Genomic DNA, 26179 nt, shown 5'->3' with positions numbered 1-26179 from the left:
TCACACTATACCCCTAAGGTGCAACATTTCTCATGCACTGCACTAACCATTCTTCATGACTTGATATTCATCCTTCAAGATCTACTTTCAACCAACTATGCCAAGTTTTATGATTTCTCCTCTGTATCTCACTAGTTTTTTTAAAAATAAATATTCTGCTAATATATCACACAGAACATTGTGTTTAGTTTTATTGGCATGGATCAACCTCATCTCTCTCTCTACATATATATCTTCCCTTAAATCCTCCACTTGTAGTGCCTGTGCAGGAAGGGGCTTTGTAACCTTAGCATGTAGCAATTAACTGATTGCTCTATATTATTATTTTTTGGTTGCAGCATGCAGTGGCTTGATGTGGAATCTCAGTTCTCAGACCGGGGATTGAACCCGGGCTGCATCTGTGACAGCCTTAAGTCCTAACCACTAGACCACCAGGGAACTCCCAATATAGGTTATTGGGAGAAGTAATACACACATAGTGCTTGAAATATAAAGTATATCGGGGAACCAGTCACAGTGGTTTGTTTCTGGGGAGAAAACTAAGGCATAGAGGGAGAAACCCCCAGTTTTCCTATGTGCATGTATTATCTATACTACATAACAAATACATAATTTTATGAAGTCAGCTCTTCCATTGTCTAGAACAGATTTTTAAAAAACTTAAAAATTATAGTTGATTTATAATGTTGTCAACTTCTGCAATTACAGCAAAGTGACCCAGTCATACACACATATACACATAACATTTATAATGTTGTCAACTTCTGCAGTTACAGCAAAGTGACCCAGTCATACACACATATACACATAACATTTATAATGTTGTCAACTTCTGCAGTTACAGCAAAGTGACCCGGTCATACATACATACATATACACATAACATTTTTTCTCACATTATCTTGCATCATGTTCTATCACGAGTGATTAGATATAGTTCCCTGTGTTGAATAGATTTTCACATCTTATTTTCAGTGAGAAAGGCAAGTTGTAGAAGAAATAGAACATATAATCCTATTTTTATAAGAAATCAGAAATTCTAAACCAAAAATATCTTACCTATGGATTTTTTTTGGGGGGGGGGGGCAGGGGATTGGATGAAGCCAAAGGAGAAAGGCTGAGGCGGGAGAAAGGAAGGGAAAGAGGAAAGTCAAATAATGTGCATCCCAACATGCCAGAGAGGCCCAGTCCCAATCCACCCACCAAGCCCATGCTCCGTTCCATCCGGCTTAAGACTGGTTCTTAGCTCAGTCCATCAGGCTTACGCCCCGTCCCTAACCCCACTCTCCGGGTCCAGTGTGACCCCGACCCAGAGCCTAACCCCATTCCTCTCCCCAGGAAGGAAATCAGAATTTCTTCTCTGAGGATAGATTAAGAGGTCAACCTTTCCGCCACCGCGGCAAGTTCCTCCGGCCAAGAGTGCCAGTGCGCTGGCCACTTCCGCTCCCGGCGGCCCTGAGACCGGAAGCGGAAGTGCGCAGCGGCGGCGGATGGTGGCGGCTGTGTAGAGACGCGCGGCGCGCTGCGGTGGGAGTGTCTCCCGCCAATCTGCAGGTGCGGCCCGGCCCCTCTCGAAGGCGGGGAGGCCTAGACTGTCGCGGGGAGTGGCCGGAGGGTTTAGGACGTTCGCCCAGGCGGACGTGCTTTCTCCCGTCGTAGCCTGGGGGCCAGGATGGGGCCCGCACAGCTCGGCTCTGCGGCCGGTCTACTCCTGCCCAGTCTGTCTCCCTCAGGTACCGTTCGTTCGGGCAGACGGGACTGTTATCCTACTATTGAAAGAGAAATCTCGAAGTACAGTCTAGGTCGGTTGACATCGGCCCCAGCACTCACTTGTCCTCTTTGATTTGTAGGCCTAGCGTATCTCCCTTATGCAGGATAACTGTTTATTAATCACGTTTTTTTTCGTATTGCATTTCAGATTATTTAGCTTCGCAAATGGAAATCTAGGTCTGAGTCTACATGTGCAAATTGGTTTGGGTGACTTGGCATGTGAATTTTAAAAATTGAATGTACCCTCTATCAAGTGATGAATTAGATGAGTTTAGTTTTTTTTTTTTTGGTGACTGACATTTTGCAGTTTCTTAGCTTAGGACCTGTTAACTTAGCTTTCCTTTCTTTTTCCTTTCTCTTTTTTCATTATTTTCTTTCTTTTAAAAGAACTTTTAATTTGTGACTTTTACTTTGTATCAGTTTTCTTCACCGCAAGTCAGTGTGAAGAAAAGCTCTTTCTCACTTATGTCGTAAGGCTAACATACAAGAAGGGTAAGACTATTCATTTCTTTTCAAATTGGCTCCAGCCTGTAAATCATCGTAAAATTTCAAAACATGAGACTCCAGGAAAAAGATAACATAAGCTTTGTTAGTACTGGGAATTGGAATTGAGTTGGTAATAAACGAGTTGTCTTTTTTAAATAATAGGGTTAAGACTCACTTCTAATGAATGAGGAAATGAAAAAATTAATTCTGGAGGAAAATTAAACATCAGATTTCAATTTAATGAGTGAGTTGTTTGTTTTCAAGGAGAAATCATGTCCCACTTTGTCTTTTTAGAAAGAATAAATGTTTCTTAGAGACATCTATAATCTAATGTTGTGATTTTTGTTATATGGGCGGGCATTTTAAGTCATTTTTATTTATGACTTTTGTGGTTGTGTGTGTGTGTGTGAGTGTGTGTACAGGAACAAGCCTTTTTAGTTTAGCTATACTGAATTATTCTTTTTTTTTTGGTCTTTTTGCCTTTTCTAGGGCCACCCGGTGGCATATGGAGTTCCCAGGCTAGGGGTCTAATCGAAGCTAATAGCCACTAGCCTATGCCTGAGCCACAGCAACGTGGGATCCGAGCTGCATCTGCAGCCTACACCATAGCTCATGGCAACGCTGGATCCTTAACCCACTGGGCAAGGCCAGGGATCGAACTGGCAACCTCATGGTTACTAGTTGGATTTGTTAACCACTGAGCCACGACGGGAACTCTTATACTGAATTATTCTTGAAGAGTGGTGATTGTTTGGCACATTTTTGTCGGGGGTGCCCCCAGTGAACCTGACCCTGTATAGGGAAAACAGTGTGGTTGAAATAGAGTTAGTGTTTGTCCCTGTGATGGTTTTGCTCTAGCTGGGAAGACAGATTTTAAATTGATAAGGACAAGGATAACATAGAAAAATAGAACAAGAGAACTTGAGAAGGAAGTCAGGAAAAAAAAATCTTAAAAGGGACAAAAGTTTGAATTGAAAAGTTAAGTTGTATGCAGCTGGTCAAGGGATCAGGCTGTGGACTAGGAGTGGAGAGTTTTGAAAGAACTCTAGACGCATAATCCCTCAAGCAGTACAAAGCCTTGTGTATTGCAGGAGCTGAGAAAAGACTGGGAAAGCCAAAACACAGAAAACAAAAGTTCAGAATGGATGAGCTGGGTGGAGGAAGGCAGAGCCCTGAAGGTCATGGTAAAGTTTAGACCTTGTTCTTTTTTTTTTTTTTGGTCTTTTTTCCTTTTCTAGGGCCACTCTTGCGGCATAGGGAGGTTCCCAGCTAGGGGTTGAAGCTGTAGCCACCAGCCTATGCCAGAGCCACAGCAACTCAGGATCCAAGCCGCATCTGCAACCTACACCACAGCTCATGGCAACACCGGATCCTTAACCCACTGAGAAAGGCCAGGGATCTAACCCGCAACCTCATGGTTCCTAGTCGGATCTGTTAACCACTGAGCCACTATGGGAACTCCTTTAGACCTTGTTCTGAGGCCATTGGGAAGCCACTATTTTGTTTTGTTTTTTCTTTTTGTCTTTTTTAGGGCTGCACCCACGGCATAGGGAGGTTCCCAGGCCAGGGGTCCAATTGGAGCCACAGCAAAAGCAGCGCAGGATATGAGCTGCATCTGCAACCTACACCACAGCTCAATGCAATGCTGCTTCTTTAACCCACTGAGCTAGGCCAAGAATCCAACCTGCAACCTTGTGGTTACTAGTCGGGTTCATTAACCACTGAGTCACGACAGGAACTGTGAAAGCCTCTGTTTTTAAGGAGGTGTGTAATGTGATTTTGTTTGTGATTTGTTTTTGTTTTTTTAACTCAATGAATTTTATTACATTTATAGTTGTACAACGATCATCACAACCCAGTTTTATAACATTTCCATCCCAAACCCGCAGCTCATCCCCCTCTGCCCACCAACCTGTCTCTTTTGGAAACCATAAGTTTTTCAAAGTATGTGAGTCAGTATCTGTTCTGCAAAGAAGTTCATTATATCCTTTTTTTAGATTCCACATGTAGGTGATAACATGATCTTGGTGATTACTGTCTAACTTCACCTAGCATGATATTTCTAGGTCCATCAATGTTGTTGCAAATGCCATTATTTCATTCCTTTTTATGGCTGAATAATATTTCATTGTGTGTATGTACCACACTCCCCTGTTGATGGACATTTAGGTTGCTTCTATGTATTGGCTATTGTATATAGTGCTGCAATGAACATTGGAGTACATGTGTCTTTTTTTTGTTTTGTTTTGTTTTTTCTAGGGCCCCACCTGAGGCATATGGAGGTTCTCAGGCTAGGGGTCCAATTGGAGCTGTAGTTGCTGGCCTACACCACAGCCACAGCAACGCCAGATCCGAGCCACGTCTGTGAACTACACCACAGCTCATGGCAACACCAGATCCTTAACCCACTGAGCGAGGCCAGGGGATTGAACCCGCAGCCTCATGGTTTCTAGTCTGATTCATTAACCATGATGGGAACTCCCATGTGTCTTTTGGAGTCATGGTTTTCTCTGGATAGATGCCCAGGAGTGGGATTGCGGGATCAAAGGGTAATTCTATTTTTAGTTTTTTAAGGAATCTCCAATTTACATTCCCTCCAACAGTGTAATAATGTTCCCTTTTCTCTACACCATTTATTGTTTATAGACTTTTTGTTTGTGATTTAAAGGAAACACCAGCTTCTGAATTGAGTGGAGTTGAGAGTGGACAAGAATGAATGCAAAGTCTACACATACAGGAGCTTGAGTTAAGTTTAGGACTCAGATGATTGTGGAATTGGAAAAGTTGGGGCTTGGTGATGATCATAGATTGGAAAAGTTGGAATGTTTGAGATGTGTAGGAGGTAGGATTGAGAATTCGGTGTTCTCTCTACCACATGATGTAGAGTAGGGCTTGGCAACCCATGCCCGCTGGGCCAAATCTGCACCACTGCTGGTTTCTATAAATAAAGTTTTATTGGAACCCATGTGTTTCCGTGTTCTGTATGGCTGTTTTTGTGCTAGAGTCACAGTTAAGTAGATGCTGTATGTATGGCCAACAAAGTCTGATACTTACTCTCTGGCCTTTTACAGAAGAAGTTAAGTTAAAAGTTAAGACAACCCTTAAGACATAAAGTGCTTACATGCATTAAGTGCCATGCTAGTGGCAGGATTTGGAGTCCTGAAAAAAGTGGACACAGATCTATACTTCAAGAATTTGCATCATAGTTGGAGAGAGGCAAACTCACCTAAATAAATACATATAAAAATTACAACTCGATAAGGGCAGTAGAGGAAAAGTAGAGGGTGTTAGAGTGTTGTGAGGGAGTATAAGAGGAGAAATAATCACTTTATTAGGTGAGAGGAGCCAGTAGAAATGATCAGGGCCTCTGGTATGAAAGGTAGCCTGGGGCCCAGTAGGTTCCTTATCGAGATGATTTCCATGTAAGCATGTTTTTGATTGGCCACCCTGCGGATGTCCACAGAAATGGAATCACCTGTGCCAAACCACTGCTTGGTGTTCTGGTGCCACCCTGATTTCTTCTCTGTCTCTCTTTTATTGCAGGAAGGATACCTACTGAAACTTTAAGCCCTGGAGCTGGTGTCATGGTGAGGGGGAAGAGGGAGTCAGGATAGTTATGTAGTCCGAGCCCTGTCCCCTCTCTTCCTATCCCCCAACTGAGGAAGAAAGGGGAGGGGAGGTGTAGACCATCTTTAGCCCCACCCCTGGCATGTGGAAACCTTTTTCAGTGCATGACCTCCAGAGGGAACTGTCCATGGGTGGAGGCTTCCCAAAGTGACCCTGGGGTTCTGCTTAACTCAGGATTCTGACTGCAGTGTGGGGCTTATTTAGAACTATCATCTGCAGAACTCTTTCAGGGCCGCCCCTGCCATCCCTTATGAGGCCAACCAAAACCACATGTGGTTATATCCATTAAAATTAAAGTTAATTAAAATCCAACAAAATTATTTTATTTTTTCTTTTTAGGGCCGCACCTATGGCATATGGAAGTTCCCCGCCGAGGAATTGAATGGGAGCTGCAGGTGCCGGCCTCCACCACAGCCACAGCCAAGTAGGATCCGAGCTGGATCTGTGACTTGTGCCGCAGCTTGCAGCAACACCAGATCCTTAACCCACTGAGTGAGGCCAGGGATCGAACCTGCATCCTCATGGATACTTGTTGGGTTCTTAACCCACTGAGCCACAATGGGAACTCCAGAATCCAACAAAAGTAAAAACTCAGTTTCTCAGTCATCCAGACCACATTTCTCAGGTGCTCAGTAGCCACACATACTGGTGGCTGTCTTTTTGGAAAGTGCAGTCATAGAACATTCCTATTTTCATAGCTTTGCCAGTCAGTGCTGTTCCAGAGTATTCCAAAATTAAAAGATCATAAAGTTTCTCAGATGCAATGGAAGTCCCATTTTAACAGGCGTAAAAGATAACTAAATCTTACCTGCATCTTGGGGAGGCATCCTAGGGACTTCATGAAAATAAAAGATCAAGTCCCAACTTTAGATGATGCCTTAAACAAGGAGATTAGGACAAACTCTTTAAAGCTGAGAACAGGCTCTGAGAGCCAAAGCTTATGCTTTCAGATTTGTCCAAATGTTAAAAGAAAGTAATTACTTTGGGTTGGGTGTACCGTATGAGCTGTGTCCCTCAACTGACAGTTTTGAGGGCAACTCCTCTATTCTGCCCTTGCAGCACAGGGACAGAAACCAATGGGTGTGGCTGTGTGCCAATAAAACTTTATTTGGACAAACAGGAGGCAGGCCCGGTTTGCTGAGCCCTACTTTGGAGAGAACACTTGGTCTGAATGTTCTTGCACTGGGTCTGCACAGGGAAGATCTCTCGTCCTGCAGGATGGTGGGGTGGTCCTTGCTGAGCCCGAATATGTATGCTCTTAGGAATCAGTCACCTTGAAGGATGTGGCCATGGGGCTCATTCAGGAATGGGCGTTGCTGGATGATGCTTGGAGGAACCTGTGCAGATACGTGCTGCTGGACAACTGCAGGACCTTGGCGCCCAGAGGTAAGGCTGGCGCTACTCTAGTCCTTCCTGTATGCAGGCACCAAATGCTTTTTAAGTGCCTGCCATGTGACCACAAAGATACAGTGTGGGTTTCGTGGGGTTTACGATTAACTGGCTTCCCCAGGATAACAGCTCCATATATTGTATTGACTTATTTGTTTCCATAGTTAGGACCTCCCTGGGTCTCAGTGAGCCTGGTCTTGGGCTTCAGGACTTAGAGAACCTCAGCTTCATGGGGCAGAGAGGAGGGGGTTTGTGGCTTGGGCCTTTGTGGAAGAACCTCACTTGCTGTGACCAGTGTTGCAGGGCAATGGGAGATCCTGAAAGAGGTATGGTGCTGTATAATAAAAAACACAAGACTCTTTTACCTTTAGAAAGTGGGGGACCAGGAGGCACTCTATTCTGCAGAATAAAAAAGTGCCTAGGCTTTAGCCCATATGACTTTTACTAAGGAAGGTGACAAGATTAATGGGCAAGAACAGGCATAGGCAATGACAAAGGACATAGTGCAGCTGTTAATAGAATAGCATGGTTAATGCATAAGTCCCTTTTCTTGTCTTTGAAAGAGACCCTGTACTTGAGAATTCTGTGTTGGCATACATGCTTTCCTGGCTTTGCCACATACCAAGTTTGCTTTTTGCAGAGTTCAGCAGTTCAGTGGTCTCCAACACTCACTGAGTTCATTAGAAATTGAACGTGATCATTTAGCTACTCCGTGTATTTGCTCAGGGTCAGGAACTGAGACCCAGGTGGAAGGTGTGTGGTCCAGGGAAGCAGTTGTTTTACTCTGCAAGCCCTCTCTCCCTCGGCATCTGTGTCTTTCTCCACCAGCAGGGGCTCCACCATGCAAAGCCAGCCTGGTCTCCCAGGTGGGACCAAGAAAAGAGCTGAGGGCAGCAGAAGGAGGCATTCTCCAGGCCACCTGTGCAGGTGAGTACTAGGGGGTGGGGGATATTGTGACCCACCCATTAGGGGGCGGTGCTGCTGGGAAGTGTGAGTCTGAGAGCAGTTTAATTCTGAGGGGAAATAAGGCTGTTTGGAGGGAGTTCCTTCAGCTTTTCTTCTGTTTTCATTTTCTAGCTTTCTTTTCATACTTATTATTGCTTTCAGAAAAAAGAATCTTTTCCAATTTCTTTCTCTCGCTCCCTTTTTTTAAAGATTGAAATATTCACATACTATAAAATTCATCTCTTTAAAGTGTACAATTCAGGAGTTCCTGTCGTGCCGCAGCAGAAACGAATCCGACTAGGAACCATGAAGTTGCGGGTTCAATCCCTGGCCTTACTCAGTGGGTTAAGGATCTGGCGTTGCCATGAGCTGTGGTGTAGTTTACAGATGTGGCTTGGATCTGGCGTGGCTGTGACTGTGGTGTAGGCTGGCAGCTACAGGTTCGATTGGACCCCCTAGCTTGGGAACCTCCATATGTGGCAGGTGTGGCCCTAAAAAGACAAAAGACAAAAAAAAAGTGCAATTCAGAGGTTTTTAGTGTATTCACAAAATTCTGCAACCATCACTACTATCTAATTCCAGAACATTTCTACCACTCAAAAAGAAACTCTGTACCTATTTGCAGTCACTCCTGATCCCCTAGCAACCACTAATCCACTTTCTATCTCTGTGGCTTTGCCTGTTGTGGACATTTCATATAAATGGAATCATATATCTATCTGTCTTCTTTCACTCAGCATCATGTTTTTGAGGTTCATCTGTGTTGTAGCATTCCTTTTTTTAATGGCTGCACCTATAGCATGTGCAGTTTCCCCAGCCAGGGATTGAATCTGAGGCATATGCCACAGCTGTGGCAATGCCTGATCCTTTAATCCACTGTGCAGCTAGGGATTGAACCTGTACCTCTGCAGCACCCTGAGCTTCTGCAGTCAGCTTCTTAACCCACTGTGCCTATATTCATTTTTTTCGAAGGTTGAATGATATGCCATTTTGTGAATGGACCACATTCTAATTATCCATTCATCTGATGATGGACATTTGGTTTGTTTCCACTTTTTGGTGAATATGAAGTGCTACTCTGAAAATTTGTGTACAAGATGTTATGTGGACGTATGTTCATTTCTCCTGGGTATATAATTAGGTGTGGAATTCCTGGGCCATTTTAAAAACTTTCTGAAGAACTGTCAAACTGCTTTCTAGACTAGGCATACTATTTTACCTTTCCACCAGCGGTGGGTGAGGATTCTGATTTCTCCATAGCATACACATGCTTTTTGTCCAGTTCTTTTGTATAATGAACATTTCTTTGTGTGTTTCTTGTCTCATTACTTCTACTTGTTTGTCTGATAACACTCTCTTTCTGTCAACAACAGTCTTAATCTCCATGGATTTTTTTTTTTTTTTGCTGGGAAAAAGCCTCTCATTTCCACCTTTCCCAAGTTCCCATCATTTCCCAATTCCACACACAACCATACTGTTTAGAGCCTTCCTTTGCTCAGTGATGCTGTCTTCCCTTTCAGTATTGTCCCAAGTGTAGGGTCGATATTGAAAAAAATATGTATGTTGTGTGTGTCAGTTTCATACCATTAGCTTTTTCTTTCTTCTTTTTAAATTACAGTTGATTAACAATGTTGTGCTAATTTCTGCTGTGTAGTAAAGTGACCAGTCATACATATGATGGTCATGCACCATCATACACTTACACATTCACATGCATTCCCTTTCTTTTCTTTCTCTTTTTTTCTTTAAAATTATGGTTGATTTACAGTGTTGTGTCAATTTCTGCTATACAGCAAAGCAGCTATATATATACACACACACATTCTTTTTCTTTTTTTTTTCTTCTTTTTTTTTTTTTGGTCTTCTGTCTTTTTTGTTGCTGTTGCTATTTCTTGGGCCGCTTCCACGGCATATGGAGGTTCCCAGGCTAGGGGTTGAATCGGAGCTGTAGCCACTGGCCTACGCCAGAGACACAGCAACTCGGGATCCGAGCCGCATCTGCAACCTCCACCACAGCTCATGGCAACGCCGGATCGTCAACCCACTGAGCAGGGGCAGGGACCGAACCCGCAACCTCATGGTTCCTAGTCGGATTCGTTAACCACTGCGCCACGACGGGAACTCCCACATTCTTTTTCTCATACTATCTTCCATCGTGTTCTATCCCAGGAGATTGGATATAGTTCTTTGTGCTATACAGCACAACCTCATTGCCCATCCACTCTATTTTTTTTAAGGGTTGCACCCGTGTCATATGGAGGTTCCCAGACTAGGGGTTGAATAGGAGCTGTAGCCCCCAGCCTAGCCACAACCACAGCAATGCCAGATCCGATTCTCGTCTGCGACCTACACTACAGCTCACGGCAATGCCAGATCCTTAACTCACTGAGCGAGGCCAGGGATCAAACCTGCATCCTCATGGATGCTAGTCAGATTTGTTTCTGCTGCACCATGATGGGCACTCCTGCCCATCCATTCTAAATGTAATAGTTTGTATCTACTAACCCCAAACTCCCAGTCCATCCCACTCCCTCTCCCCTCCCTCTTGGTAACCACGAGTCTGTTCTCTGTATCGATGAGTTTGTTTCTGTTTTGTAGATAGGTTCATTTGTGCCATATTTTATTTTACTTTATTTTTATTTTGCTTTTAAGGGCTACATCTGAAGCATGTGGAAGTTCTGAGGCTACGGGTTGAATTGGAGCTGCAGCTGTTGGCACATGCCACAGCTACAACAATACCAGATCCAAGCCATATCTATAACTTACATCGCAGCTCGTCCTCAACCCACTGAGTGGGGCCAGGGAGCGAACACGTGTCTTCATGAATACTAGTGAAGTTTGTGACTCACTGAGCCACAACAGGAACTCTGTGTCCCATATTTTAGATTTCACATATAAGTGATAGCATATGGTATTTTTCTTTCTTTTTCTGACTTCACTTAGTATGAGAATCTCTAATTGCATCCATGTTGCTGCAAATGGCATTATTTTGTTGTATTTTTATGGCTGAGTAGTATTCCTTTGTGTATATATACCACATCTTTTTTTTTTATTTGAAGGTAACATGTATAGCTGTATAGTTTTTTTTTTTGTCTTTTGTCTTTTTTTTTTGTGGTTGTTGTTGTTGCTATTTCTTGGGCCGCTCCCGCGGCATATGGAGGTTCCCAGGCTAGGGGTTGAATCGGAGCTGTAGCCACTGGCCTACGCCAGAGCCACAGCAACGCGGGATCCGAGCCGCGTCTGCAACCTACACCACAGCTCACGGCAACTCCAGATCGTTAACCCACTGAGCAAGGGCAGGGACCGAACCCGCAACCTCGTGGTTCCTAGTCGGATTCGTTAACCACCGTGCCACGACGGGAACTCCTATAGCTGTATAGTTTTGACCTTTCTTTTTTTAATTAAAATTTATTATAGTTGACTTATAGTGTTATGTCAATTTCTGCTGTATAGCAGAGTGACCCAGTCATACACACACACACACTCTTTTTCTCATACTATCTTCCATCATGTTTGGATATAGTTCCCTGCGCTGTACAGCAGGACTTCATTGCTTATCCACTCTAAATGTAATAGTTTGCATCTATTAACCCTCAAATCTCAGTCTATCCTACTCCCTCCTCCTCCCCCTTGGCAACCACATGTCTGTTTGCTATATCTGTGAGTCTCTTTCTATTCTGTAGATAGGTTCATTTGTGTCATATTTTAGATTCCACATATAAGTGATATTCATATGGTATTTGTCTTTCTCTTTCTGACTTACTTCACTTAGTATGGGAAACCCTAGTTGCATCCATATTGCTGCATACGGCATTATTTTATTCTTTTTAATGGCTAAGTAGTATTTTATTGTATATATGTACCACATCTACTTAATCCATTCATCAGTCAGTGGACATTTAGGTTGCTTCCATGTCTTGGCTATTGCATACCACTACTTTTTTCTGAAGGAAGGTAATTTTTTTTTTCAATTCATTTTAGACTGGGAATCTCAACTTAAATCCAAAGAGTATCCTCCTCTGCAGGATATTTTGGAGGAAATTTCACATCATGATTTGCAAATGGTAAGATTCATGGGGGATGATTCTTCATTCCCTCTCATAAGAGAAGTTGAGGAATATGTATGTTGGAAACACACAGCAGGGCCAGGCAGACTTATGAGCCAGGGCATTTCCTAAAGGATGTGAAGTGTCTGAAGTGAGCATCCATGACTCCTGAATTTAAGCAACCCCCCCTCCCCCGTCCCTTAAGATTCTTCCTTCCTAGAAGTTTTCCCCAAGTTAACGTTTCCATCAGTATTTTTTGTGTATGATTTACATTTCAACAATGGTCAGAAACACACTGCCTGTTAGAGACGTCTCATGAAATGCCTCTCTCACAGATGTGAGAAAGCCTGGTGGTGGAGCCTGGAAGAACTTGACCTGTCCAAATATGGTGCACCTCTGAAAATGTCAAAGACATGCTCCTGGTGGGGAGCATTCCTGGGCAGGGCATGGATGTCAGTGAGCTTTTTGTCATTGTTCAGCCCTTGTCAGGGAAAACTTTTGCCTAGAGAGAAGGCACCTGATGACTTAATTGTGGTAGAAATGCTCCTGAAGGAACTGTAACTTGGATCTGAACAAGAGAGCCTATAGGAGAGAGGGCCACTCTGATTGTAAAGAACGTGGGAGTGTTGTCAGGGATCCCCCACCCCTAGGGAGGCAAGTGACAGCTCTGAGGCCTCCTTGCCTTGTGGAAATAAGTTCTGGTGGCCAGGGACAGATCAAGGCCTTGTAGCCCCAAAGGAGACTGAAGAGCAGACATCCCCAGGCTCAGCCTTCCTCCTGTCCCAGGACTACCCCACACCCCACCTCCTCGACAATACCCAGAACCCAGCTCCTTGAAGCAGTGGTTTCACATCTTTTGTTTTTCACAGTGCCTATACCACCAGTGCTCAGTAAGTATGTGCTGAATAGACAGGCCAAACTCCTAAAAGCCTTCGAGAAGAATGATCTGTGTCAGAATTATTCTGATTAAAATGGTACCCACAGGATTTTAATTTAGGGAGGTGGCTGAGTGATGCCAGGGAGAGGACAGTGACACTGACTTGCATTCCTTGAGAGGAAGGTGCTTGCCACACCATACAGGACCACAGGAGGAAGCATCAGGATCATTCAGTCCCCAGTTATCTGGTACCTGGTCTGGGTCATTTAGGGCAGGGGGAATATTGGCTTGGTGTGTGATAACTAGGTAAAAGAGGTAGATAGTTTGGAGTACAGGCTGTGGATCACAGGGGAGGTGTAAACAACTATGGCCATTAGTTTGGCCTTATGGTTGACAGATGCAATAGACAAGTACAGAGTCTAAGAAAACATAGAACAATGTTCGGGCTCCCAATCTTTTTATAAAAACCTTTCTAGTAAAATGCCTTGTGGCACCACAAAGGGCTTGTGGCCTAACCTCCAGCCACAGCCCCCTCAGAACCAGAGAGGGTCATGTCTGTCCAAGTCTCTGGCATAATCAGTCCTCAGAGACCCTCGCTGGTGGCTGGCAGCCACAGTAGAGTAGGAGGAGTCACCAGGTGTGAAACAGACCCATTTCCCCCAATCCTGATGGCACTACCCTAGAACGTAAGGTCTCTGAGGGTGAGAACAGCCTTGATACTACCTCTGTTCTGCTCAGCACCCTCTATGCCTTTTCCCAGGGGCCAGGGCTGGACCTGAGGATGCAGATCATGTCTGGTATGGGAGAGAGGGAGATAGCCCTGACTCCGGAGGACTGGTCAGCTCTCCAGGAGTCACCTTGGTCTGATTACACAGTAAGCCTGCAAGGTGGTTTGCCGGGAGGGGTTTGAGATTTCTGTAAGTGGGGAGGCAGGAGGTAGGGAGGAATCTCGGGCCAACTGTGGGGAATTGGGAACATGCTGGGGGCCCAGGCTTAGCTCAGTAAGAACCACTGAACAGGCCGTGGCATTTCTGCACTGAATTTAAAAATCCTCAGCGTGGTGTCAGGCCCAGAGCAGTGCTAGGGGAGGGGCTAGCGCCCAGGCTCCTGGCCCTGCCTCTCACTGTCCAGCCTTTCTTCCTCCAGACCTTCCACCCTCATTTCCATCCTGTCCATGGCCAGGAAGCCTACAGGAACGAGTGGATCCTGTGACCTAAGGGCCAGGCTGGAAGTGTCCAGCCTGGTCACTGAGCTCTTGCCTCAGGGTCTTGCATTTCTTCTTCTGAGGAGAAAGGGCTTCCTCCTACCTCCCTCTGCCCATCAGCTGCCCTGAGGTACCTGCCACTGTTATTTCCCATTTGCCACCAAGACCTGGAACTTTTCCTTCAAAATACAAACCTACCTCTCACTGCTCCTCCTGTCCCTGGGGCCACCACCCTGCCCAGAGCCACTGTTAGTTCTCCTGAACTGGGAACTGCTCTTGACAGGCCCCTGCTGCCTCTGGGGATTACCCTGGATATAGAGGCCAGAGGCATCCTTTAGAAATGCAAGTCATGGCAGGGGTTCCTTTGTGATTGCAGCAGGTTAAGGATCCATTGTTGTCAGTGCTGTGGCTCAGGTTGCTGTGGCTCAGGTTTGATCCCTGTCTCTGGAACTTCCATGTACTGTGGCCAAAAAAACCCCAAACAAACAAACAAAAGAAAAATGCAAATCAGCTCAAACACCTCAGCGAGCAGCCAGTGGTAAAGGAGAGTTCAGGTCCTTTCTCCCACAGCAGGACTCCCCCTTGGGAATAATTTACTAATGTCCCCGCATTTGCAGGGGTTCACCTCTGTGTCCTTCCTCTCACCCTCAATCTGTTGGGCATCCTCTATCCCTCTTTATTCCAGCATTTCCCCCACTACCAGAGGCTGCTCACAGGAGACCGTCCCTACCCAGGCTCCCTCTCTCTGTCCAATCTTGGAGTTGAAATTCTGTGACAGTGATTAGCTTTGTATTGAAGGATTGAAAATCTGGGCAAGGTCAACAGGGTCTATCCCTCCTTTATCAGTATGCTCCCCAAAGCAGGGCCAGTCATGCCAATTCAGTCTGTGTAAGCAAGTGTGGGTGGATCCCACCAACCATGTGATTCTGATCTGTTCCTGTCACTCTGTCCAGGGGCTGAAGGTGGCTATGCAGATTCGTAAGATGGCCATGCCGGAGCCTGCACTGAGCCTCCCCAACCTGTGGGCAGCTGGGGTTCCTGGTGAGTGAGCTCTGGGTGGTATTGGTAGTCAAAAGGCCTTTGGTACTGTGTTGTGTTTGGGAACCTGCATCCATCTTCTTTTCCTCTGAATGCGGTTATTACCATAGGGAGAGAACACAGAAAGTCATCTAATTATTTATGTATGCAAGGAGAAAGGCACTTTCTAGGGATTATGGGCTGGGATTTTTTTTTTTTTTTTTTGTCTTTTTGCCATTTCTTGGGCCGCTCCTGGCATATGGAGGTTCCCAGGCTAGGGGTCGAATCGGAGCTGTAGCTGCCGGCCTATGCCAGAGCCACAGCAACGCGGGATCTGAGCCGCATCTGCAGCCTACACCACAGCTCACGGCAAGGCTGGAACCTCAACCCACTGAGCAAGGCCAGGAATTGAACCCGCAACGTCAAGGCTTCTAGTCGGATTCGTTAACCACTGCGCCATGATGGGAACTCCGGATTTTTTTTTTTTTTTGTCTCAGATGTTTCTTTTTTTGTTTTTTATTTTTATTTATTTATTTTAATTGAAGTATAGTTTACAATGTTGTGTTAGTTTCTGGTGTATAACAAAGGTAAAACTTTAAATATTGCAGATATGTATAAAGTAGAAAGTGAAAAGCAGGAGTAATTCCATTCTCCAGAAACAACCACTGTTAATAGTTTAGTGTCCACATGTCCAAACCTTTTTTTCCTTGCTTCTGCACATATCATCATCATCATCATCATCACTATTGTTATAATAATACATTTGTTACTCATATTGTCTTGCAACTTGCTTTATTTCCTTAATAATGAATCTTGGACATTTTCCCATATTGTATGTATAAATCTATTTTATATGCTTCTCAAGAGCTATATGGCACTGAATTTGGAAATGATTTATTTAACAATCCTCTCCTGATGAATTGATTCCAAATTTTTTTTTGTCTCAAACAAGGCAAACATCCTTATATGTATATCTTTGTGCATTTGAGTATATAGCTATAGGATTAATCCATAGAAGATGAATTTGGTCTCAGATCTTTCAGAAGGAAGGGAAGATCAGCACCACTCAACTATGGCAGAAGGCCAGACCTCTTTTGGGGCCTGGTTAAATTCATGTGTGTGTGGTCACTCAGTCAGGGTGGGCAGCTCTTGTGCTCATCTGGCTAGGCCCAGGCCCTCATGGTGGCCCTCTTCTCCTTCAGCTCTGCCCACTCAGGACCCCACAGGGCTCCAGGAGGAGAGCACGAAGGAAGAAGCCATGGTACCTGGGGGAGTGACCACCTATCCACAGGTAAGTAAGGAGTCCTTGATCTTCTTGCTTGGTCTCCTTGTCCTCATCCCCTGTCTGGGAGCTTCTTGACCCCATAGGGCTGATCTCCAGGCTTCTAGATACTGAGCCTCTAGCAGTGGGTGGGCAGTGACCCCACTCCCTCATTCAGGTCTTCCCCAGGTTACCAAGGGCTGTATACTACTGAGCATCAGGAGGGAAAGTAGGGTGAGGGTGTGAACTGTCCGTATAATTTCCTTGTTCTCCCTAGAGTAGACAGTTGTCATTGACCAAGCCATTTTCTCTTGCCTGCAACATGCTCAGGTCTGCTGGACCCTGGAGCAGGTGGGGACAGGCTTCCTGGCTGGTTGTTAATAGCTAAGCCCTGCCATGAAGTTGAGGTCCTTTGCTGCCACGCCTTGGGATATGGTCATCTAGGGAGGAAAGAGTAGGTGGAGAAGAGTTCTAGTTCTGAGGCCTGAGCTGAGGTCTGGAAATCCTTTGCATGGGGGGCTCCCTTCCCCAGGCCTGCAAGTCCCCCACCATACTCTTGAGTATTGGTGGGGTGGACTCTGGCTGAACCCAGAAGGGTGGCTGTGCATTTTAGGAACCAGTCACCTTCATGGATGTGGCTGTGCTCTTCACACCAGAGGAATGGCTGTTTCTAGACTCTGCTCAGAGAAGCTTGTACAGAGACGTGATGCTGGAGAACTATAGGAACCTGGTCTTCGTGGGTAAGACTGGTCCTGTTGCTCCCTCCACACACTCATGCTGCCACAGTGGGTTCCCAGAACTGTGCTGGTTTGGGAAATTGAGAGGTGAAAAGAGAGACAGGTCCTGCCCTCATGGTGCTAATGATTAAGTGGTTTCCCACAGAAGTGAAGATCTGTCTTCTGTTGGACTTCTCAAGTGCATCCCTGAGCCAGGCCCTGGACTGGAGAGTCCCATGTCCTCCAGGGCCCTTGAGGAAGCTTGTCCTTTGGATCCTTAGTGAAAGAGCTCAACATGCCATCAGAATGTAGGCACACTCACTCTGCTATGCTCATCTACATTTCCCTTAAAGATTTCAGCATATTGGTACCCATTGCATGGCAGACGCAGTCTGCTTTTATACTGCATCTTTTCCCATGAGCAGGAGATCAACTTTGCAAAGCCAGTAGGTTTTCTCATGTGGAGCAAAGAGAAGAGCTGTGCATCACTGAGAGAAGAATCTTCTTAGGAGCCCACTTAGGCGAGCACCAGGCAGATTGGGAGCCACCAGCCCAGAGTGGTAAGATGAGTATTATATTTGGAAACACTTCCAGTGCCCTTGATGGGGAAGGTTGTTGGGTTGAGCGCCCTCTGTAAAATCCACTTCCTTTCTTTTTTCCCTTCCCCCCCTTTTTTTTTTTTTTTGGTCTTTTTGCTATTTTGTGGGCCGCTCTCGTGGCATATGGAGGTTCCCAGGCTAGGGGTCGAATCGGAGCTATAGCTGCCAGCCTATGCCAGAGCCATAGCAACACAGGATCCGAGCCGTGTCTTCGACCTACACCACAGCTCACGGCAACGCCGGATCGTTAACCCACTGAGCAAGGGCAGGGATCAAACCCGCAACCTCATGGTTCCTAGTCGGATTCGTTAACCACTGCGCCACAATGGGAACTCCCCCTTCCCGTTTTATCTCTAATGCTCCACTCTGGCTTTATAGAAGATTTATCCTACATCCTTTTCACATTTAGCATTTCCATGTGCACATTTCATCCAGTTTCTCCCCACTGTATTCGTTCTTACTAATTCTTTCAACATCAGTCCCAGTCTTTGTAGAATTCTTTCTTAGTAAATCATCTACTATTTTCATTCCTTGTTCCTGTGATTGTATAACTCCTCACAAAGCCAAACACCGAGTAATTTTTCTTTACTCTTTGATATTTTCCTCTTGTTCACAGTTTCTTCCCATATCAAGGATAAGTATTTTTTTTTTTAAACCTGCTTGTATCTAGCTTACTTTTATTTTTTTCAATCTTGATCCTACAGTTTCCTTTTCTGTGCACTTAAAATTCCCCATAACCCCTTAATTCATTCCAGAACCTCAACTTCAACCCCAGGACTCAATTCCTAACCAAGATATTTTTGTGGAGATCACATCCATGGGCATGAAAAAGGTAAAGTACAAGGGGATTATTCTTGGTCCTCGATCTAGGAAGAGTCTGGGGTTGCTGTAGGTTAGAAACACAGTACAAGAGCCCAGAGAGAGATTTATGGCAAGTGATGCTTACCTGGGAGAAAGAAGTTTTTTGGGAGAGAGTCTATGAAAGTCATGAATTGGGGAAAACTCTAAGCATAAATTAAGACTTGTCTTGACAGAGTTCCCACAAATAACATTTTTGTAAATATGACACTGATATAGAGCATTTAAAATAATTTAGCCTTGTGGTGCAGCAGGTTAAGGATCTGGTGTTGTCATCGCAGTGGCTTGGGTTGCTGCTGTGACACAGGTTTTATCCCTGGCCTGGGAGCTTCCTTATGCTGTGAATGCAGCCAAAAAAATAATATGAAATGAGTACATAAAATAACAACATATGTTGGGAAAGGATAAATAAATGTTAAATGCTCTAATTAACCCATGCATTTTCCAGGAAGTGGAAAAAGTACCATTCTGTATAATATTTTAGTAGATGAAGGAAGCCTGTTGAAATGTCTAAGGTAAACTTCTATAGTAGTAAAATAATGTATAATTTACAAGTTAATAATGAAGAATATGAAAATAATGAATCTAAATAAAAGATGAAAAAAATTAAGAAAATAATTTAGCCTTAAACAATTCAGAAAAAGTCTACATCTAAGAAGCCCCATGAAAATAATGGAAATGACAGCTCTTTGTGGGAGAGTATCCGCTTGAAGGAACTCAGGGTAGAAGTGGTATGGACACACTAAAATGGTAAAAGCTTCGGGTATAGGAATGTCTCTGTTATACACATACTTCACTTGGAAAATACCTGTGAATGCAATAAAGCCTCTGGTCTTCCCACTTTCCTCAATTGATAGGAGCAACCACTGACTGGAGAGAAACTCTCTGAATACAGTGAACTGAGGATGCCCTGTAATAGTACCCAACCACTATTTCAGTACCAGAGAATTCCTGCTGGAGGAAAGCCCTATGAATGCCAAGAGAGTGGAAAACCCTTCTTTCAGACGGCTCACCTAACTGTGCCTGAGAAAATCCGCAGTGGAGATAAAACCTATGAGTGCAACAAATGTGAAAAATCGTTCAGATACAGCTCTGACCTCCTCAGGCACGAGAAGACTCACACTGCAGAGAAGTGCTTCGAATGTCAGGAGTGCAGGCAGGCCTTCAAGTATTCCTCGAATCTGCGGCGACACATGAGAACTCATACTGGTGAGAAACCCTTTGAGTGCAGTCAGTGTGGGAAAACCTTCACCAGGAACTTTAACTTGATCTTGCATCAGAGAAACCACACAGGCGAGAAGCCCTATGAGTGCAAGGATTGTGGGAAGGCTTTCAACCAGCCCTCCTCTCTGAGGAGCCACATGAGAACCCACACAGGAGAGAAGCCCTTTGAGTGCGGCCAGTGTGGGAAAGCCTTCAGGGAACACTCATCTCTGAAGACACACCTGCGGACCCACACCAGGGAGAAACCATATGCCTGTAACCAGTGTGGGAAGCCCTTCCGGACGAGCACTCATCTGAATGTACATAAGAGGATCCACACGGGGGAGAAACTTTATGAATGTGCCACCTGCGGGCAGGTCTTGAGCCGTCTCTCGACCCTAAAGAGCCACATGCGGACCCACACGGGAGAGAAGCCCTACACGTGTCAGGAGTGCGGGCGGGCCTTTAGTGAGCCATCATCCCTCAGGAAACATGCCAGGACCCACAGTGGCAAGAAGCCCTATGAGTGTCAGGAGTGTGGGCGAGCCTTTGGCCAGTCCTCACACCTTATCGTACATGTGAGAACCCACACTGCAGGGAGACCCTACAAATGTAATCAGTGTGAGAAAGCCTTCAGGCATAGCTCTTCACTTACTGTGCATAAGAGGATTCACTCAGGGAGAGAAAACGTTCAGACTGGTGGCCTGCCTTTGTCAGTGTCTCTGCCATATGACCGGCACCTTGTTCATTAATTTTGATTAGTAAAAACATAAACATCCAGGGTTGCAATCACCTCTTGTAGTATATGTTTTGACATCACGTGTTTCGGTGTGTAACATTTTCATTTTGGTTTAATTTTCAACATTGTCTTAGTTTCCATGATCACTTATTCTCTGATACATGAGTTAAATGAAATTAGATTTTTTTCTTCTGTTTTTTTTGGCTGCATCTGTGGCATGTGGATGTTCCCAGGACAGGGACTGAACCCGTGCTGCAGTTTCAACCTGCACCACAGCTGTGACAATGGTGGATCCTTAACCTGCTGGGCATGGGGGACTTCCGGAATTAGATTTTTATTTTTATTTATTTTTATTTTTTTTATTTTTATTTTTATTTGCTATTTCTTTGGGCCGCTTCTGCGGCATATGGAGGCTCCCAGGCTAGGGGTCTAATTGGAGCTGTAGCCACAGGCCTACTCCAGAGCCACAGCAACGCGGGATCTGAGCCGCATCTGCAACCTACACCACAGCTCACGGCAACGCCGGATCGTTAACCCACTGAGCAAGGGCAGGGACCGAACCCGCAACCTCGTGGTTCCTAGTCGGATTCGTTAACCACTGCGCCACGACGGGAACTCCTGGAATTAGATTTTTAAATTGTAGTACATGGGTATATTTTTATAGAGGTATAATTATAGTGAAATGCATAAATCAAGTGTACAGTTGGATGATAAGTTTGACAGATGTATACATATATGTAATCAACACTCCATTTACAGTATATGCTGTTCCTGTCATTCTGGAAGGTTCCTGCAATTATATGATTTTTTTTTTTTTAAGTTGCCTTTTTTGTTGTTGGTTTCTTTTTCTTTCTTTCTTTTTGTCTTTTGTCTTTTCAGGGCCGCACCTGAGGCATATGGGGGTTCCCAGGTTAGGGGTCTAATTGGAACTACAGCTGCCGGCCTACGCCAGAGCCAGAGCACTGCCAGATCGAAGCTGTGTCTACAACCTACACTACAGCTCATGGCAATGCCGGATCCTTAACCCACTGAATGAGACCAGGAATCGAACCTGCAACCCCATGGTTCCTAGCTGGATTTGCTTCCGCTGATGGGAACTCCCTGTTGTTGGTTTCTAATTTAATTACACTGGGGGAAGAGGGTGTATTCTTTATGTTGTTGAATATTGAGTATTTGTCGAGATTTGCTTTTAGGTCTAGCATGGCATGTCTTGCTAGTTGTCTACCAAACTTGCTCTTTCTTAATTTATAGAAGCACCTAGGTTTTTTGTTCAGATTGGGAATGTGCACTATTGAAACACCTCCATATTCCTGGCCTTCTTGCTGCCAAAGGAGGCCACATCCCCTAGTCCTGGCCAGTATGAGATGTCACTGGGTGTGAACCCTGGGAGAGATTTTGCAAAGGTATGGTTTAATTTAGCCAGATCCTCTTCCTGCCTTTTGTACAAGCAGATACCATGTCTAGTGCTGGAGGAGCCATCCTGTGGCCATGAAGGTGAAAGCCACAGACTAAAGAGAGTGTGACTAGAAGTCACAACCATCCTTGTCCCTCACTTGGTATCCTTGTGTGGCTGTACCAGTCCTGGACTCTATTTCTGGACATCTTGTTACACAAAAAGATACATGTACTTGACGTAGTAGTGTGTGAGGTTGTCTTTTTTTGGAGGGAGTGAGGGGGAGGGCAGGGATGGGTTTATTAGTGCTGAAGGCAGACTCTGACTGATGCACTTAGTATATGGTCAGTTTTTACAAATGGTTCATGGATGTTGAAACCAATGTATAGTATTCTACCTATGTCCAGTAGGTGGAGTATATTGTTTGTGTTCTCACATGGCCAAAAGGGAGCAAGAGACCTCTCTGAGGTCTCTTTATAAGGACACTGATCCCATTCATGAAGGCTCCACCCCCATGACCTATCACCTCCCAAAGCCCCTACCTCGTAATATCATCACCTTGGAGGTTAAGCTTTAGCATATGAATTTTGGGAAACACAGACATTCAGTCTTTAGTCAGTGATCTATCATTTATTGAGAAAGCTACATTAAACCCCCACCATAAATATGGGTTGCTGAACAAATCTTATAATTCTGTCAATTTTAAATTCCATACATTTCGAAGCAATGGAATTAAATGAATTTTTTTTTTTTTGTTGCATTTTAGGGTTGTATCCATAGCATATGGAGATTCCCAGGCTAGGGGTCAAATTGGAGCTACAGACGCTGGCCTATGCCACAGCCACAACAACACAGGATCCAAGTTGCGTCTGTGACCTACACCACAGCTCATGGCAACGCTGGATCTTTGACCCCCTGAGGGAGGCCAGGGATCGAACCTGAAACATCATGGTTTCTGATGGGATTTGTTTCTGCTGAGCCATGACGGGGACTCTTGAAAATATTTTTGACATTTTGTGTTTCCAGCAAAATTTTCCTTTTATTCATACAGTGACCAACATCTTTCTCCATAGCAATGAGTATTCAACCATTCCTCATCATAATTGCAAATAATTATTTAGAGCTTACTATTGCTGAGTAGTAGCTACTACCCTAAACTTTGCATCTTTTAAGTTATTTAGTTTTCATCATGACACTTTGAGGGAAGTACTATTATTATCCCCAATTCACAGATGAGGAAACTGAGGCCCAGCAAGTTGAGGCTGGTTAACTGAGGTCATACAGGTATTAAGTGACAGAGTTGGGCCCCAAGATCCATGCTCTTTACAGAGCTTCACCTCAGGGGGTAGTTTTCCATTTTTTCCTGTGCTCCCAGTGTTCTATTTTTATGTTTTAAAATTCTTTAATTGAGAATCTAGCTTATGTAAAAGCTCCTAAGTCTTAGCATACACCTTAATGAATCTTATATATGTCTATACTACCCACATCAAGATATAAAATATTTTTATCTCCCCAGAAGTTTCCTCTGGGCTCTGTCCCAGACAATAAGCCCCATTCTCAGAGGTAACTATATTCTGACTTCTATCACCATAGTTTTGTTTTTCCTGTTCAGAGAAATAGAACTGCACAGTGTGCCCTCTTGTGTTTGGTGCTTTCACTTAATATAATGTCCATGAAATATATCTTTGTCACATTATCAGTAGTTTATTCTCTTTTAAAATTGCTATGTAATATTCCATAGCAATTGTCTGAATATACCACAGTTAAAAAATTCCTTTCTGTTTATGGACGTTTGGGTTATTTCCAGGTTTTTCTGTTATAAATAAAGCTGCTGTGAATGTTCTTGTGCAAATCTTATTGTAAACAAATGTTCTCATTTCTCTTGGGTATAAAACCTAGGAGTGGAATTGTTGGGTCATTGAGTAGTCATATCTTTATCTTGATGATATTGCCAAACAGTTTTCCAAAGTGGTTGAAACAATTTTTACTTCCATCATCAATGAAGGAATTTCTTTTCTTTTCCTTTTTTTTTTTGTTTTTTTAGGGCTGCACCCTCAGCTTATAGAGGTTCCCAGGCTAGGGGTCAAATCAGAGCTGTAGCTGCCAGCCTGCACTACAGCCACAGCAATGTGGGATCTGAGCTGTGTATGTGAGCTACACCACAGCTCATGGCAACACCAGATCCTTAACCCACTGAGTGAGGCCAGGGATTGAACCCACGTCCTCATGGACACTAGTGGGTTTGTTAACCACTGAGCCATGACTGGAACTCCCTGAAGGAATTTCAGTTGTTTCACATCCTTGACAACACATGCTACTGTCAACTTAATTTTAGCTGTATTAATGGGTAAGTGGTTTCTTGTTTTTTAACTTGCTTTTTTGGGGAGTGAATAATGATGTGGTATATTGTTGCCACAATAATTTCATCCATCCCTGTAATACATCTCTTTTCAATGTGACTTTGATGTTTTCCAATTGAGAGGTGGAATTTATTTCTCTACCCCTTGAAGATGAGCTTGATCATGTGACTGTTTGGCCAAAGGACTGTTATCAAACATGATAGAAACAGACTCTTGAAAAACACACAATGGTGTTTGCTCAGTTTTAGCTGTGGTTAGACTCCCGAGAGCAGGGAAGAAGCCTGCACTAGCTTCCTCTAAGATGAGAGACTGCATGGAGAGAGGGGCTTTTGCTGATGGTCAGCACCAATTCTCAGATGCAAGTGAGACCCTCTTACTGACCCAAGATAGACCACCAGGTGACCGAAGCTGCCTGAATGACCTTGGGCATTAGAACTGTCCAGCTGAGTTCAGCTCAGGTTGCTAATTCACAGAATTATGAGCACATATGGTGGTTAGGTAGCAATAGACAACTGACATAAAAGTTAGTATCAGAAATAGGATGCTACTGTAACAAAAATTTTAAATGTGGCACTTGACTTTAGAACTTTGCAACAAGAAAGCAGCTGAAAACTTAAGGACTGGAAATGTGAGAAAACTGCCACTAGAGGTTAGAAAAAAGATATGTGGTTATGTGTTACGGAAACCTCTGGCAAAAATATTGTCTGTGGTAGCTTAGAAGACAGACGTGTACTTAGTGATGTTGTGGATCTGGCTGAGGAAGGAGGCTTTCTCTCGTCTCTAGTCCTACTCAAGTATTTCTCATGATCATCCGGTGGTCCAAGAAGAGCCTGAGAGTGGGTGAGGATTCCCCTTGCGTCCGAGGCTCCAAGATTCCCTATTTTACTGGCCCACATTTGGCCTTTAGCAATTGGTTAAAAACTTTAGTAGAAATCTTATTCTCTTGCCTGGTGGCACTGTCTTCATCCTGTGCTCTAGATGAGCCAGCGCTCCTGTCCTCTCTTGCCCTAGATTTCAAGCTAGTTGGTTGTCTGTGACCCAAGTTCTCTGATATGTTCAAGAAAGTTATGTTTTTGTCAGTTAGGCATACTTTTCTTGTTCCTATGATGGCAGCAATGCATACCAGGTTTGTATACTGAAGATGGAAGCCAGAAACAAAGTTCTTTATTAAATCATACTGCTTTTGGGAATTGTTAATTGTACTTTCCTCTTTCTTATAAGTTCTCTGAGATCAGAGACCACGTGGAGCCTGTTCAGTGTGACTTTCTTTAAGCCTAGTACTGTGCTGAGCAGAAAATAAATTTTCAACATGCTTATTAAGTCTATATGAATTAATATTGGGGCAAATGCTCCTAGGTAGGGCATGTATGGTCTCTGAGCCCATTAGGCAGCAGGTTTTTGTAGGCTGCTTCCTTTCACTCACACAGTCAAAGCTGCTACTTCTGAAATTCATCACCACTCAGTAGTCTCTACTCTGAAGAGAGCACAATGTGTGGAATTCATGAAGAATTTAATAAAAGAGGGTTCCTAGGCATCTGGATTAACTTGAAACTATACTTCTAGACTCTGGACAGGACAAAAGGAATATGTATATGAAGATCAAAGACTACCTTAAAAGCTGGACCGGACCCTCTGTCAAAACTTCGAAGATCATTTGTTCAAAAGGGGTACTTCTGGAATATTAACTAG

General features: G+C 44.2%; 1 protein-coding gene across 5 annotated transcripts; it reads left to right on the top strand.

The window, feature by feature from the left end:
* The first annotated feature begins 1472 nt into the window (after positions 1-1472).
* Positions 1473-20790, top strand: ZNF333 (zinc finger protein 333). Of its 5 annotated transcripts, none has more exons than XM_047776795.1 (13): positions 1473-1554; positions 3348-3440; positions 5800-5843; positions 7146-7269; positions 8101-8199; positions 12199-12281; positions 13901-14014; positions 15298-15385; positions 16564-16652; positions 17236-17362; positions 17764-17898; positions 18693-18769; positions 19653-20790. In XM_047776795.1, the coding sequence occupies exons 2-13, from the start codon at positions 3398-3400 to the stop codon at positions 20748-20750; spliced, it is 2121 nt and encodes a 706-aa protein (XP_047632751.1). In that variant the 5' UTR covers positions 1473-1554; positions 3348-3397; the 3' UTR covers positions 20751-20790. The 5 variants fall into 5 exon arrangements, with proteins under 5 accessions (XP_047632751.1, XP_047632752.1, XP_047632749.1 ...); XM_047776793.1 differs by lacking the exon at positions 1473-1554 and adding an exon at positions 1561-1733 and having other exon boundaries at positions 8104-8199; XM_047776792.1 differs by lacking the exon at positions 1473-1554 and adding an exon at positions 1561-1733.
* Positions 20791-26179: the final 5389 nt, after the last annotated feature.

This window comes from Phacochoerus africanus, chromosome 4 (assembly GCF_016906955.1).
Source record: "Phacochoerus africanus isolate WHEZ1 chromosome 4, ROS_Pafr_v1, whole genome shotgun sequence".
NCBI lineage: Eukaryota > Metazoa > Chordata > Mammalia > Artiodactyla > Suidae > Phacochoerus > Phacochoerus africanus.
This window is presented reverse-complemented; position numbering and strand designations above follow the sequence as displayed.

What these genes read in the sequence shown, in the direction of transcription:
- ZNF333 (XM_047776792.1), top strand. Translation starts at nt 1,673, where the DNA reads ATGGGGCCCGCACAGCTCGGCTCTGCGGCCGGTCTACTCCTGCCCAGT. An exon ending in CACCTTGGTCTGATTACACA is followed by an intron (nt 14,015 to 15,297) that starts GTAAGCCTGCAA and finishes CACTCTGTCCAG; the next exon opens with GGGCTGAAGGTGGCTATGCA. An exon ending in CATCCATGGGCATGAAAAAG is followed by an intron (nt 18,770 to 19,652) that starts GTAAAGTACAAG and finishes CTCAATTGATAG; the next exon opens with GAGCAACCACTGACTGGAGA.